This window comes from Castor canadensis, chromosome 5 (assembly GCF_047511655.1).
Source record: "Castor canadensis chromosome 5, mCasCan1.hap1v2, whole genome shotgun sequence".
In the NCBI taxonomy this organism is placed as follows: domain Eukaryota; kingdom Metazoa; phylum Chordata; class Mammalia; order Rodentia; family Castoridae; genus Castor; species Castor canadensis.
This window is the reverse complement of record NC_133390.1, coordinates 14,142,340-14,156,942: the sequence shown is the minus strand read 5'-3', so window position 1 is coordinate 14,156,942 and position 14,603 is coordinate 14,142,340. Positions and strand designations below refer to the sequence as shown.

Sequence of the window (14,603 nt, the reverse complement as noted above, 5' to 3'; positions counted from 1 at the left end):
CTATGGAGTGGGAATACGAATTTGAAAGTTCCACACCATAGACTTCATTTCTGACGTACTCTGGAATTCTCACACAGTGTGCAACAGATATTCTTTAGCCTTCTTTCCTTGTACACACACATACTTGGCCTAAGCAAAGGATAACACTGGCTTGAATCATTCCAATTAAATCAGAGTAAGAAAAAACATTATGACAACACAAAATTAAGTGTTCCAAATTGGTATACTGTATCTTATTCATTCCCAATGCTAGTTTTAATTTTCTTGAGTCCTTTTGAATATGAGGATATTTCTGCACAGTCAACTACTTATAACATAAGTTGATCAGAAATGTCTAGATAATATATTAAGTCCACCTTATTCACGGGTTTATTATGTGTGGTTTTGACCAAGCACAGTCAAAAAATAAATACAGTTATGTTTAAGTCATTGTGTGATCTGCTGTTTCCCTGCCCATAATTTTGTAAAAATCTGTCTCTTAAAAAATGAAATGGTGTCCAAACAGCAAGGCAAATTTATGATAATCCTCCCAACCTAAAAAGGCCATCCAATGTGATTTATTGATGTGATAGACTGAAATTTGTTGAAAAGTGATGTATCTTTAGCAGAAGTTGGGAGACCATTATGGGAAAATGAATTAAGCATCCACAGTATTTCAGATAAATAACATGAAATAAGATCTAGTTTTGTTGAGTAGTATTAATGTATACAACAGTATTTTTGCAACAGTAATCTCAAATTATGGATGCTCAGGTCTTCTGTACATACATTATAGGTAAATTTGAATAATTTTAAAGTACTGAGCTCTATACATCTTGATTGTTTGTGGCTTTTCCTCAATGGTGGTCTCCTTAGTCCCATAGGCCCATGTATTCAAGGGTCTATTGTATAAAATTAAAAAAAAAAAGTAAAGACATGTAAAGTTTAATGCCTTTCCATCAAGATTTCTTTGTTAGTTTCCTTAGTGTTACAATATTCCTGGTTTTGACTCTTTGCACTAATGATTACTACCCAGATGTATCTCATTCTTCTTCCCACATTCACTCTGCTCATTAAAATATACCTGAAACATTTCTACAAAGAGTATCCTGATGTGTAAAACTACACTATCATACTTGCATTCTGAAACTTTCATGTGTTCTATTTGCTGGTTACTATTTCTCATTCATTCAAATATGGATTTTTAATGCTTCTCAAATGAGTGGTACAAGAAAAATGAGGTTGTAAAAAAATAGCATTGAAAAGGAGGTTATGAATTGTGACTTGGTTACTGGATATCTCATTTGGAGGGCTCAATTTTCTTACCTAGCAAATGAAAAATATGGACCTTAAAATCTTTGAAGACTTTCTTGGTCTTAAGTGCTATTATTTTCATTTAGTTGTATGTTTTTGTATGACTTTTAAAGAGTAATAGAGGGAGTGTCATGTATTATATGCATGTGTGGAAAGATCATGATGAAACACCTTAAAAGTATACAAAAACATTTTTTAAAATGCATGTGCTTTCTATAGTTTGTTCCAAGAAATTTCTGGGTCTTATTTCTCTTTCTTTATCATTTAGTTATAATTGCAAGAAGAGTATGCTGCATATTTTAGGCTGATAATGGACTATTATTTATAATAACAATTTTGTCATATTTTTATTTAACTATTATCTTTTCCATAAGGCATTTCTTGTACTTTGATTCTGTGTATTTTAGGACAAATTTTCCATATGGCAACAAAACATCATCAATCCTTTCATGTTAATTGGGCTTTAGGTGATGTCATGTCTTCCCTGTTGTTCAATTAGACCAGCAAGGATATTCTCATGGGCCACAATACAGATATTTCAAATGCAATTGTAGACTGACGATCTCTTGGAGACATAACAAGTTGTCATGATCTATGTGCTCCCATGCCTCACTTCCCACTCTACCTTTCCCTATGCCTCCTTCCATCACTAGCAATCCAGACAGGGTGTTTGTTCCTTTGTCCTATACTAGCTATTCACAATGCAGTGAGAGCTTCATATGAGAGCTTTCTCCAGGTAGAATAGGTAATGCACAGAGAAAAACACAAACTGGAATCTTAATATAGTATGTATTTATATGAATATGTGTACTGTTATATGTCATATTTGAGTGTAATAATATATGTAATACATATATAGTATTGAAAATACATGACTGCATACATATATGTATGTATATGCATGGAATTACTTATGATTGCATACATATTATATGTTATATATGTGACATTGTATATTGCAATACATTAAATAATGTGTATAAAGAATATATGTGGCATCATGTGTATGGAGTACATTTATATATACCAACAGAAGTATATAATAAATGCATGCATATACATAAATTTATGCATTATTTATTACATAGTATCTCCATTAGTAGTGTACACAAACCCACAGAAACATACATATATACAGAAATACACAGAGACAGACAGAGACAAAGAGTTGCAGAGATCTCAGTCCTTATAGTCTAGGTTTTCTGTTACAAAAGTCAGGAATGGAACATTTAAAGTTTATTGCTATCACTGCTTTTTTCACTGCTTTAATTTTAAGAGCTTTGCTTGAAGTACCACTTTAGTGTTTACAGCCTGAACTTCAGAGTTCAGATAAATGCTTGATAGTATAAGAATTCAGCTCCCTGTTTTCCCTTCTTATAGTTAGGAAACCTGGAGTCAAAGGTTCCTCAGACAGTGCAGTCAGTACCCTTGTGTGGTTGGGTCTCTAGGAGTGAAGAACCACAACATAGCTTTTGCCACTTGGGGGCCTATAGGAGAAAGAGACAGAGTATACTTGGACAGAAAGAACCTGAGATAACAAGCAAGGCTGGACAGTAACTTGGAGCTAGTGGCTTTGTATGGGTCATGAATTCCACTATGGAGGAGCATTGCGTAAACAGCCCACGTGAGAAAGCAGAAGAATGTACTGCATTTGAACTGTAAGCAGCATGTGGAGCTCCCTAGTCAGGATGTGGTCAGGGGATACATTGGAGTTAGAGTCAACAGCCAGGCTCAGAAAAGTATCAACCACACCCATGGAACTCCTGGAAGAATGACAGCAAACGCTTCTTCCTTAAAAGTAAGCTACCCTTCATTTCCATAGGGAGGAAGGAAAGATATTTATAAAAATGTGCATTTGTTTTGGTGGTACTGGAGATTGAACTCAGGAACTTGTGTATGCTAGGCAAATGCTCTACCACTTGAGCTATGCTTTAGTTGTTTTTGTGATATGGTCTTGTCCTTTTGCCTGGTCTTGAATTATAATCCTCCTACCTCTGCCTCTACAGTATCTCAGATTACAGGTAGGAATCATCATATCCATCAAAGTGTGCATTTTAAATTGAAAGTGAGGACTTTGATGTAGACGCAGTGGAATCATCAGTGTATGTATCAGTTAAATTTAATTACAGGAAATAAACAAAGTTGTACACACTTGATACTAGCTATCCATGTTAGATATCACACAGTTGCACATTGTCATGGAGCAGAGTATCAGAGCATCCTAATGACAACAAAGTAAGGCAGGATTGTGTTCTGGAAGAGATTAGCTGAAGCACCTGCACACCTGTTCACCACCCGCCAACTCTCTGACAGACAAGGGAGTAAATTCACTCAAAGTTATATGACATGGGAATGCTAGGTGTCACCAAAACTGGAAATACTCTTATTGCAGTACATTTTTCTCTAAGCCAATCTGCTAGCAAAGAACTACCTCAATAGTATAGAATCTACAGAACAGAAAATTTAACCAATCATTTTTAACTTGGAATAAGAACAATAAATGAAAGAGATCTTTGCTTTCAATTCTCCATCTGAACAAAACAAATGGACTTTTGCCTGCATTTACTGAAAATTCTTGTCTAGAAGAAAGCCTGAGTTGTACAAATTACAAATCCAAAACTCGTACAATCATGTACCATGATCTATATTGTTTGGTAAGCATTTTCCATTTTAATACACGAGTCTCATCGTAAGGATCACACATTATAGATCCTTCATTTCTTAAATCTGCACGATTCTTTCCCTAATCATTCCTTCCTATTGAAAGTGCACAATTCAATGAGCATGGACAGAAACAGCCTTAGGCTCAAAAATATCCTGAGAACAAAAGGAACACACACTGCCCAGGATTCAAAAGGCAAACATTGCCTTTAGACTTGAAGGATGGCTTTATCTCACTAATCCATTTTTTAGGAGATGAAGTACAGTAACATTTTACATAGGTCATCAGAATGCAACTCTGCTTATAAATTGCCAAAGTATGTAATTCAACATTTTAAAAGTTTAAATTTTAGAAAAAAAAGAAAAAGTCCTAAAAGTTGTAATTGAATTCTCATTAAAAAAAAACAAAAACAAACTACACTTGATTTTCAACATCCTTTCTCCTGTTTGAATTATGAAGTACTTTATCGGCTCTGAGAATTAAGTATTGATTTTTAAAGGCATATTTAAACAATTTTGCTAAGAAAGGAGCTCTTGCAAACAGTTTGCTATAAGTTTCCACTCAAGGGCATTTGCACTTAAGGCACTTAACAGAGTGTGTTACAATGCTTAAATCAATATTCAAAGTTAAATTATATTTAATTAAGTACAAAAAGCATGTATAGTTGAAAACCAAGACACTAATTGATAGAAGTAGTTATTGCTTGATTTTCTAAAACTCATTGCAGAATTCTAAAGAAGACATATGGCTATCTCATTTTTGTCAATATCAAATTTTATATAAAGTCTAGTTCTCAAATGCATGTATAGTTGAAAACCAAGACACTAATTGATAGAAGTAGTTATTGCTTAATTTTCTAAAACTCATTGCAGAATTCTAAAGAAGACATATGGCTATCTCATTTTTGTCAATATCAAATTTTATATAAAGTTTAGTTCTCAAATGATTTTCTAACATTAAATGTTTGTGCCCTTAATGATATTCTTAGAAAACTCTTTATGTAGCATACTTATAGCATATACAATAGTTTTTCTTTCTATTTTTCTTGATATAATTAGTTACAGATCTTTATGTACTATACAGTGTAGTAGAAATGGTAACAGCAAAAATCCTTGCACGGTATAAGCCTTTTACTTTTTTAATGAATAGGTTTTACTTTTAAAACAGTTTTAGGTTTATGGAAAATTGAGAAAATGGTACACTGTCCACATTTTGTTTTCCTTGTCACTAACATCTTTAATTAGTAGGGCACCTGTGTAAAAATTAAGGATCCAGTATTGACACATTATTATTAAGGAATGTTGATCACTATTCCAAGTGTTTAGTTTCTACCTATTGTCATTTTCTGCCCCAGAATTTTATCCAGGATGCTTTGTTACATTTGGTCATCATGTCTCTCTAGGTTCCCCTTGACTGTGACAATTTTCCAGACTTTCCTTGCTTTTTATGACCTTGACTCTTCTGATGAGTGTGGTCAGCTATTTTGTAGAATATACCTCTACTGGGATTTGTTTGATATTTTCTCAAGGTTAGGGTGATGTTCTGAGATTGGGAAAAGTGAAGTTCTATTTGTGTCAGGTGGCATCATATCACAGCAAGTGCAAACACCCTCAGCATGACTTAAAGTAGTGATGCAGGCTTGATCCCCTGACTCTTATGCTTGGGGGATTTCCTCTTCTTCCCTATTTATTTAATCATTCATCTATGTTGGTATAGACTCAAAAGAGACCTTTGGCTCTCATGAGCTTTTAACATATCTATCATTGGGATTTTGATGAGCACTTCTTTACTTTTGGGGATCACAAGGTATTCTTCCAGGACCATCTTGCATAATTCATTCCCCTATCCTAGAATCATCCTTTGCTTTAAGGAGTCCTGGGTGCCAAGTATGCCTATTGTTACTGGGGTGTCATTGTTTTAGTCCTTCTTAGTTCACAAAACTAGGAAATATACATGTGCATATAATAACTCATGTACAAGGTAAACTTTAACCAATCACTAAATAAAATATGCTGGAGAGCATGGGGGTACATGGCTGTTATCCCAGTTACTTGAGACGAAGAGAATGAGAGGGTCATGGTTTGAGATCAGCCTGGACAAAAGTTTAGGAAAACCCATCTTAATTAATAAGCCAGGTATGGAGGTATACACTGTAATCTCAGCTATGCAAGAGGCATAGATAAGAAGATCATGGTCTGAAGCTGGTCCCAGTCAAAATAACACAGACCCAATCTGAAAAATAAATAAGTAGAAAAACAGGGATGGTCTAGAGGGGCATCTTAAGTGGTAGAGCGCTGACTAGCAAATATGAGGCTCTGAATTAAAACCCCAGTACAGCCAAAAAAACAAAACAGGACAGCCATGGTGACTCAAGCCTTTAATCCTAGCTATTTGGGAAGCAGAGAATGGGAGGATCACAGTTCAAAAGGCCAGCCCAGGCAAAAAGTTACAAGACCAATGACTGAGTGAATGCCTATCATCCCAGTTATGTGAGGAAGCAGAAAGAAGAGAATGTGTGTCCAGGCCACAGTGAAACCCTATCTCAAAAAAAAACAATCCATGAAAAGGCTGGTAGAGTGGCTCAAGTGGTACAGCACCTACCTGGCAAGCTTTCGGCCCAGAGTTCAACCCCCCCAAAATAAATTGAATAATTAAATAAATAAAACAGAAAGTTCCCTGAACATTGTCTGTACTCTTGGACTGTCAGTATAATAAATAAAGCACCTTAATGTATTCTTTTTTGTATTTTTAAATGAAAACAGTAAGAAATGAGGGACTTTCGGCTTCCAAACTGATTACTGGATAGCAATGAAAACAATCATCAGCTTTCTATGAAATAAAATTAAATCTGCAACTCTGGTATAAAAATCTGTGTTGTCCAAGTAGTTTGATTCATTTTCAGTAGAAATTTTAAGGAGCATCAATAGATTTTTGCATCTTTTATTTCTTTTTTGCTTTTTCCAGTCATGATGATACTAAGCTAGTAATTTAACAAAGATGTGGTATGGGTTAATCTTTCACATTTATTTACTCAACCAATGCACCAAGAAGTACGGAATGATGTGAAGAGTTAAGAAAAAGTGTTTTCAAGCTGTTGATGGTGTTTCTGTGAGACGACTTATGACCAATAGGGATTCATTCTTCATTTAGTAAATATCATTGCTTTTTAATTCCAATCTGTAACTAATCCCAGCTTAGATTTCATAAGTATGCTAATATAGCATGGAACAAACTTGCATGGTTTAAGAAACCCTAAATTTTCAATAAGAACAAAAAGACATATTGCCAAGTGACTTGGGAAGGTATTCTAAAGATTTTTACTTTTTCGATTTTGCTATCTCAATAGTTCATAATTGAAATTAAGCAATCTCAATATTTTTACCCCTTTACTTTTTTTCGTCCTCTAAAATTAACTTTGTTTCCAGTTAGTTTATTATAATAGATACAATAGTGTTGGTGTCATTTAGTAGGATTTTAAAAAATTTGAGTAACAATTTGATTTCAATAGGAAATCAAAACAAGAAATTCATGAAGTTGGTAAAGATGGAATGCTTTTGCTCTAATTCAAATATTTTTATTTCTCCATGAAATTTTATCATTTAAAAAATTAGCAGGTTGAACTATAAACATAATTTTAATTTACCACAGATTATATTCCTGGAAAAGAGATTATACATCTATTATAATTTTTCCATGTAACACAGCTAATAAGTCTAATGAAAAACAGAAAATCAGGAAAAAGACTTAAGTTACAATTTAAGTGAAAGAAATTATGCACCTCTAGAATGATGGTTGTAAATGGCTTAAAAAATGTTTTTAAATAACAGCAAGAGGCATAAACTCTGAGTCTACTTTTAAAACTTTGAAAATGAGTTCTGAAACAAAAAAAGGAACAAGATCTGGGCTTGATTGAAGAAGCAGGGATTGCAAGTCCACATGATTTTTGATGTGTCCAAATTTCAAAGTTTTTATAGTCAATATATCCTTTACTATGTTCTGGGGCGTTAATTATTGTGATTTAAATAAGAATCTTCTGATAATGAAAATGAGAGAGATACTGGATTAAACAAAAGAAACAAGTTTTTTTTTTTTTTTTGGAGGGAAGGAGCTATTGTTATTGTTGTAGGAGTTCAAACAGAGCCTTCAATAGACAAACATACTTCATGAATCTCCAAGCAAGCCAAGCAAGGCATTTCCCCATACTTACTTGATCAGAGTAAGAGTTTTTTCTAGATCACAGACCTCCTGCCCTGTTTATTAGTAGAGAAAGAGATGAATGTATTTTAATTTAGATCTATGATATGCTGTGCAATTTATATATAATATCATGTTTCATTTTTGTGACAAATCTATGAGTTTTTTTATTATTTACTTTTTGTGAGGTAAAACTAAAGACAAACCAACAACAAATAATCTCTTTGACTTCAGTTAATTTAAAAAAGACAGTTAGAAACCTGAAGCTCCTTCTTCCTTCTTTCTTCTAGTACAAATAGCTTTTGGAAAATTTTGGAACATAGATAATATTGTCTATATTATATGAATAATTACCAGCAAAACCACAAAAGAAGATTGGAAGGTTATGGGAACTCACTATCACCATCTCTGTCAGCCTTTCTCAAATCTACCCTAATTAACTGTACGATATAACTTAAAACAAAGGCCTTAAAACTTGAGATCCAAATAACAAGCTTCCAGTTTCCCATTTCTACCCACTAGCACTTGAACTTAGACGATGTCAACCAAATTATGCTCTTCTCCGAAAACTGAAGATAACGAACCATACAAGAAAGGAAGCTAAAGTCAAGTTCTATGTAGTATTAATATTAGGCCTTAGTGTTAGCATTAGTTAATCAATACTAAGAAAGAAATGAATGATACAGATAAAATAGTAAGGCAAATGATCTTCTCACTTGCTGAAGTATGTTTTATTAGCCAGGAAATCTCTATTTATACAGATATCACATAACTTCATAGATCTTTCAAGGATCAGTAAGCTTTTCAAATCAATGTGAGGACCAACATGCTTCCTAAAGAATAAGTGTCTCTCTCAGAAATCTTCCCAAACAAAAACAGTTCTCTGAGTTTCTATTCATTGTTTGACAATCTGACCTTTCCCTGTCATTTGAGAGTCTAAATCTTTTTCCTACTGACTATGTAATTGATAAAATAAATCAGGGATAAAATATTAAATGAAAACTCTCCAAGAATAATATTTGAAAAAAAAATTAAAGAGTCTCTATTGAAAGTTTGATGAAAAATTAAAGTGGTAAACAGATGATAAATCATCAGATTGAAAGCTTCAAAGAGACAGATGTGTCTGCCCTGCCTTGTTCACTGTTGTGTGTCTTGCACCTAGAATAGTGTCTAGCTGTGGTATAGGAGTAAGAACTCATCAGATATTTATTGATGAAGAACGAATATTAAAATGATGAAAGAATTAAGTGGTTCAAGAATAAAGTACAGATTTTATATAGTAAAGAAAAAATATGAACAAACATAAACATTATTTGGAACTTTGGAAATCTTTTGGGTAAAGAATTAAAAAATTATAAACAATTCTGTTGTCACTATAATTTTACACTCTTCATATAAGTCTCCCCAACACTTTTCTTTATATGGAATGCTTAATTATACAGTATGCTGCATAACAAATTATATTTGGTTTTTACCAGAGATTAATGTCTGAGCATCCTTCACAAAACAGGAAAGAGTTAAAGTTCACAGATTAAGGTATTCAGGCTCAGAAGTATTATGTGTTTTATAAAAATATGCCACATCAACTTTTAAGTCTCTGTTCAGAAAATAAATGTCAATAATCAAAATAACAGTAAAAATTAATGACAATAACACAGCTAACATAACCAGATACTCCTCAAAGGGTATTCTATTCATATTTTCTTTTGGGTTCTATTTCCATTCATTTTTACTAATGACACTCTGAGGCTTGCAATAGTTTTTACTTGATCTCTCAGATGCAAAATCAAAGACCTGCAGAGGTTGGGTACTTCTCACTACTACCCACGCTTAGTAAATCATGGAAATAGGACCTGAGTCTAATCCTGGCTACCCACCACTTCACTCTCAATCATATACTTTACCACCACCTCAATGGCTGTGTATGTTAAGATGATACATAAAGTGTACCATTTAACATCCCTTCCTATTATTATTACACTGTGAGGCATGTACTTTAAAAATTGTATATATACATGAGGTTTATTTCCTCCATTAATAGCAGAGGGCTACCATTTAATAAGGTTGCTTAAATCTTCCATTAACTATAAGTTGACTGGTCTTTTAGGAGGGTGTCAGTGATGGTAAAACTCACAGACCAACAGAATGTGTGTGATGACTAACTGGCTATTGACATACACTGGTTACATAGAGAGGCAGGAATGAGCCCAGCAGGTCTCATTCCAATGACCAGCTCTATTTCTCTTCTATGCAAGCTTCTTGGGAGACTTCTGCAGTATAATACTAATGTACAGGCACTACACCCTAACAGACCCTCTTGTGGCTCTTAACTTCTGAATATAATCGTGCTCTAAGATTGTGTTCAAATACATGTTCACAGTATGTGGTAGGCCTGTGCATCTCAATCACTTCTCAAATATTTAGTATGTATGAGTTTTAAATTAAATTTTATATCTTTTATCAATAGCTGAAGTTTAAACAGACACTGGCAAAGCATTAGATCAGTGATCAATTCACTCAAACATTTGAGTGACTTCTCAATCTAAGTGCCTGGTGTTTAGGCTGAACTTTGCTTCAGGATATTTCAAGTTATTGAAAAACAATCCAAGTTAAATCAAAAGTCCCTTTTTTTGGTTGGTTGGATAGTTGGTGGTTTGTTGGGAAGAGAAAATATAAGAGATGAAAAAAGACCAAATTTAACTCCACACACACACACACACACACACACACACACTTGCTTAGTCCCCAAATCCTTTGATATTTTGTATTCAATGTTGGATTTTCAGAAAACTCACTGTAGAGGCAGGTTTCTTCTGAGCAAAAGTTGGTTTCCATGGTGCTGAATTATCCATTTTAAAACTATGTGCTTGTCCTTAGATACATACAAGGTGGTGGTGCCTGTACCAACCACAGGTCACACAGGCCATTAGGAATGAGACATTTGTACTGCATATAGACAACACTCGGTGCAATTTCACTTTATGCATTTTAGCTCTTATGTAGAAAAAAAGAGAAATCTCATTTTCTTGTGACATATTTTAAGGTCAGTGAATTATGTTAGTTGTTTTCAGTTTGAAAACTACTTTCCAGTGGTGATTGTGATTGCTTGGAACCTGGACAAATACTCAGCTCTGTGAACCAATATGTTTTAAAACAATCCCCCTCATTGATCTGTCTTAAATTTGGGGTATGCAGGAAAGGAAAATGCTACCTTAATTTTATGGAATAGGGAAGGGGGATGCTGGCTGGCATAGCTAGTTTCTAACATCTCTAGATTGTCTGTTTCAAACACACAAGTAAAACACCAATTAAGTTGATAATCATTGGGAATTGTAACACATTCATTGCCTATTTTGTATTGTTCACAATAATTCTTTTTACCAGACTACAATTGATTGTGTCCAAAAACCCAGAGATCAGACCTCGAGTACACCTCACATGAAGGATATTTTAGTTATGAGCAGCAGTGATTTATTTTTTAAAGAAGTGCTTTGGAACAGAGTCTAAATGACCCAACAAATACATATTATCGTTCCCCATTGTCTAGAAAAAGATAAGTCTGTAGTAAAAGTTAGTATTTGGAGTCTTTTTCATTTCTTGAAAATTACTCCCCACATTCCTAGAGAAAATGCAGTTCAAAGCTGTAAACTTGTATGTTTTTTTCTTTTGGAAATTGGGCGTTTTCAGTGACTTAAAGTAATTCACCAGGTTCAGAATTTTTTTAAAAGTGGCTCACAAGTTGAAGTCTGAACTACTACAGCTACTGAGGCATTTTGCTGTCCAGTGGCAGCACTGTGAGTGCTTTGTACTGTCCCTTGCCTATTCCATCAATTCCTAGAAAGGGCGTTAGAAGCTCTCAGGGCTCAAGGTTTCACTCTTCTTGCCTAAGTGGGAGATGAAGGAAAATGGAGACCATGTGGTGTCATTCCTTCACCTGTGGCTCTCCCTGTGACTGTATCTATGAAACAGGATTGGATCGAGTTAAAAAATAGAAACTGGCTTTAGTCTGAAAGAGAAAGAAAGTGAAGAGCTTTTTTAACCCCCAATGTGCAGAAATGACTCAATGCCTCCACAGTGCTGATCTTGAGGGTGGGTCCTTATGCATTTAGTGCATGAAGTCCACACCATCCCTTCTGTTGTCCTTGACTTTTGTTGTCTTGGGGATGCCCTAGGATTATCACATTCAGCCAGCCAGCCCACCGTCTCTGAGGGAGTTACCTGGACTGGAGTGACTGGACTTCAGTGATCACCAGATGGAGCAGATTTAGGAACCAGAAAGAAACTTAAGTGCAAATTGACATCCCCAAGTTCTTGAACTCTCACTTTTCAGAGGAACCCTCCTATAGATTCCATGTAAAGGAATCCAACTTAAATAGGAAAACTTGTACGCTTCTTGCTAACAGACCCTGGGATTTTCCCACGTCCACAGTGGTTCGGGTTTTCTATTCCTGAGATGCTCACATGGTTGCGTGCACCCCAGAAATAAGGTGGATTGGGACTAGTGCTATGGCTCTGAGCTGATGGATGTCCACTCTCCATGTCTAGGCGATCTCACCCTTGCCCCCAACTCAAGCAGCTGCAGTGGCGCGCGACCTCATGCCTCAGAACAGAGTCCCTGCACGATTGCCCGCCGTGTTCTTGGAACCCAGATTGAAAAACCCGCCAACTGTATCTCGGTAGGGAAGCCCTCGCACCAGCCAAGAAGGAAGCAGCGACACGACTCTCCCTTTTTGGTGGAGCCTTGGATGCGGTGCGCACTGACCTCCACTATCCCTGGCTGCAGCCCCCGCGCCGGCGCGCTCTGCCTTGCCCGGGACCCTCTGTGCCCACGCGGGCCTCAGAGAGCGACCACATCCCCCCGAGCCGACAGCCTGGAGCGCTTTCCCAGGCTCACTCACCGATCCTGAGTACTTGCGGGGCGGTCTGCGGGAGGATGGAGCAGAGGAAATAGAGGAGCGCCCAGCTGGTGTCTCTGGTCCAGAGCCCGGGCAGAGCGAGGACTGTGTTGAGCTCCATCTTCTTAGCTTCTTAATTCATGCCGAGACACAGTCGTGGCTGCACGCCCGCGAGATGCACTCCACGAGGGGTGGGTCCCTGCCTCATCCTCCCTGGATGAGGGTCTGCACCCTGCGCGCTCCCCCCGGAGCGAGATGCAGGGAATAGGCGTGGGAACGCGGAGCTGGCTTACAAGGCTGAGCTCACTCGGGCTCCTGGCTCCTGTCGCTAGCCCATCACTGCTCCTCCTCCTCCTCCTCCATAAGCCGCAAACCGCGGAGGATCAGAGCGCTTCTGCTCCCGGAACCCAGAGCACAGCAGAGGAAAGTTGCTACCCCAATTTGTGGGAGCGTCTCCCTCATTCGTCCTCTGGTCAGATGCAAAAGTAGGGGTAGCTGGAAGGTGCAGACAGAGAAGAGAAAGGAGGAAAGAGGGCTAACCAAGGAGAGAGGGAACTGGGTGAGTTGGTGCAGGGCTCCAAGCAAGCAGGATGAGCTACAGCAGGTTAACTAGGATGGGAGCCACGTTCTTGCTTCTCTTAGTCCTTGCTTTCCCCCTCCTTTCAATGGCCCCACCCTTTATTTACTGCCCGCCCCAACCCCAGTGATCCAGACACACTGGCACACACGCACACAGACACGCTTATTCTCCCTCTCTCTCAACTTTGCGTTCTGCTGCTGGAAAGTCGATTGAGTGTTGCATCTTCAAGACAGAGCAAATCTAACCTATTGGTCCTAACAGAAGCAGCCTTCCGCTATCCTCTGTGAATGACAGTAGTGTCCCTGCGTGCCTGTTGAGAGTGGGGGACTGAGGGCTCTTAGAGACGGCCAACTATGAATTCTCCCAAGCTTAATGGAAAATCGTCTTCCTGGTGGGAAATATTTCAGAAAATATCAGAGCTCCTTCTTTAACTCTGACAAGGATAAAGAAGAAAAGAAGGAAGAGGAGGAGAGAAATGGGAAATCTTCAGTAATTGAAGATTAGAGAGGCTCTTTTCCTATTTGGACCAGAGATAGATAATGTCTTGTAAATTGCTTCCATTTACAAGCGCAGAACTGGAAAAGAGGCAACTTCCAGCACGCTGCTTTTCTTAATTTCTTTTGACTGTCACATTTGAACACTGGAAATAGGATATTTTAACAATGTAGGTTTGGAGACGGGGACTATTTCTCAGTAGAAGGACAAGGACACTTCCCTGGGGAAATCAGCATTTGATCATGTTGGCTTAATTTCCTTTGAGCTTTGTGAGGAATGTTCTATATAAATGTTTGCCAGTTCTGTATTAACATCTCATACAGATTTTTTTTTCTAAGTAGGGATTTTGGAGAACTGATCTAAACTATGTTAATTCCTAAGAAAATTATCCACAGTTTTATGGGCCTAGGATGGGAAATAATTACAAAAGAAATCTTTCTTAAAATGCATCCATTCAGTCACTCACTCATGCTTTCAACATATA

General features: G+C 36.8%; 1 protein-coding gene across 9 annotated transcripts in view; it reads right to left on the bottom strand.

Annotated features, from left to right (window-relative positions):
* The window catches only part of Grik1 (glutamate ionotropic receptor kainate type subunit 1), a 379,854-nt gene extending 366,145 nt beyond the window's left edge, over positions 1–13,709 (bottom strand). For all 9 annotated transcript variants that reach the window (XR_012447881.1, XM_074072841.1, XM_074072843.1 and 6 more), the window contains exon 1: positions 13,048–13,709. Coding sequence is in view for 8 of the 9 variants with exons in the window: in XM_074072841.1 (XP_073928942.1) it covers positions 13,048–13,165 (118 nt within the window). In the remaining variant the exon portion in view is untranslated. The remainder of the gene's footprint in view (positions 1–13,047) is intronic.
* Positions 13,710–14,603: the final 894 nt, after the last annotated feature.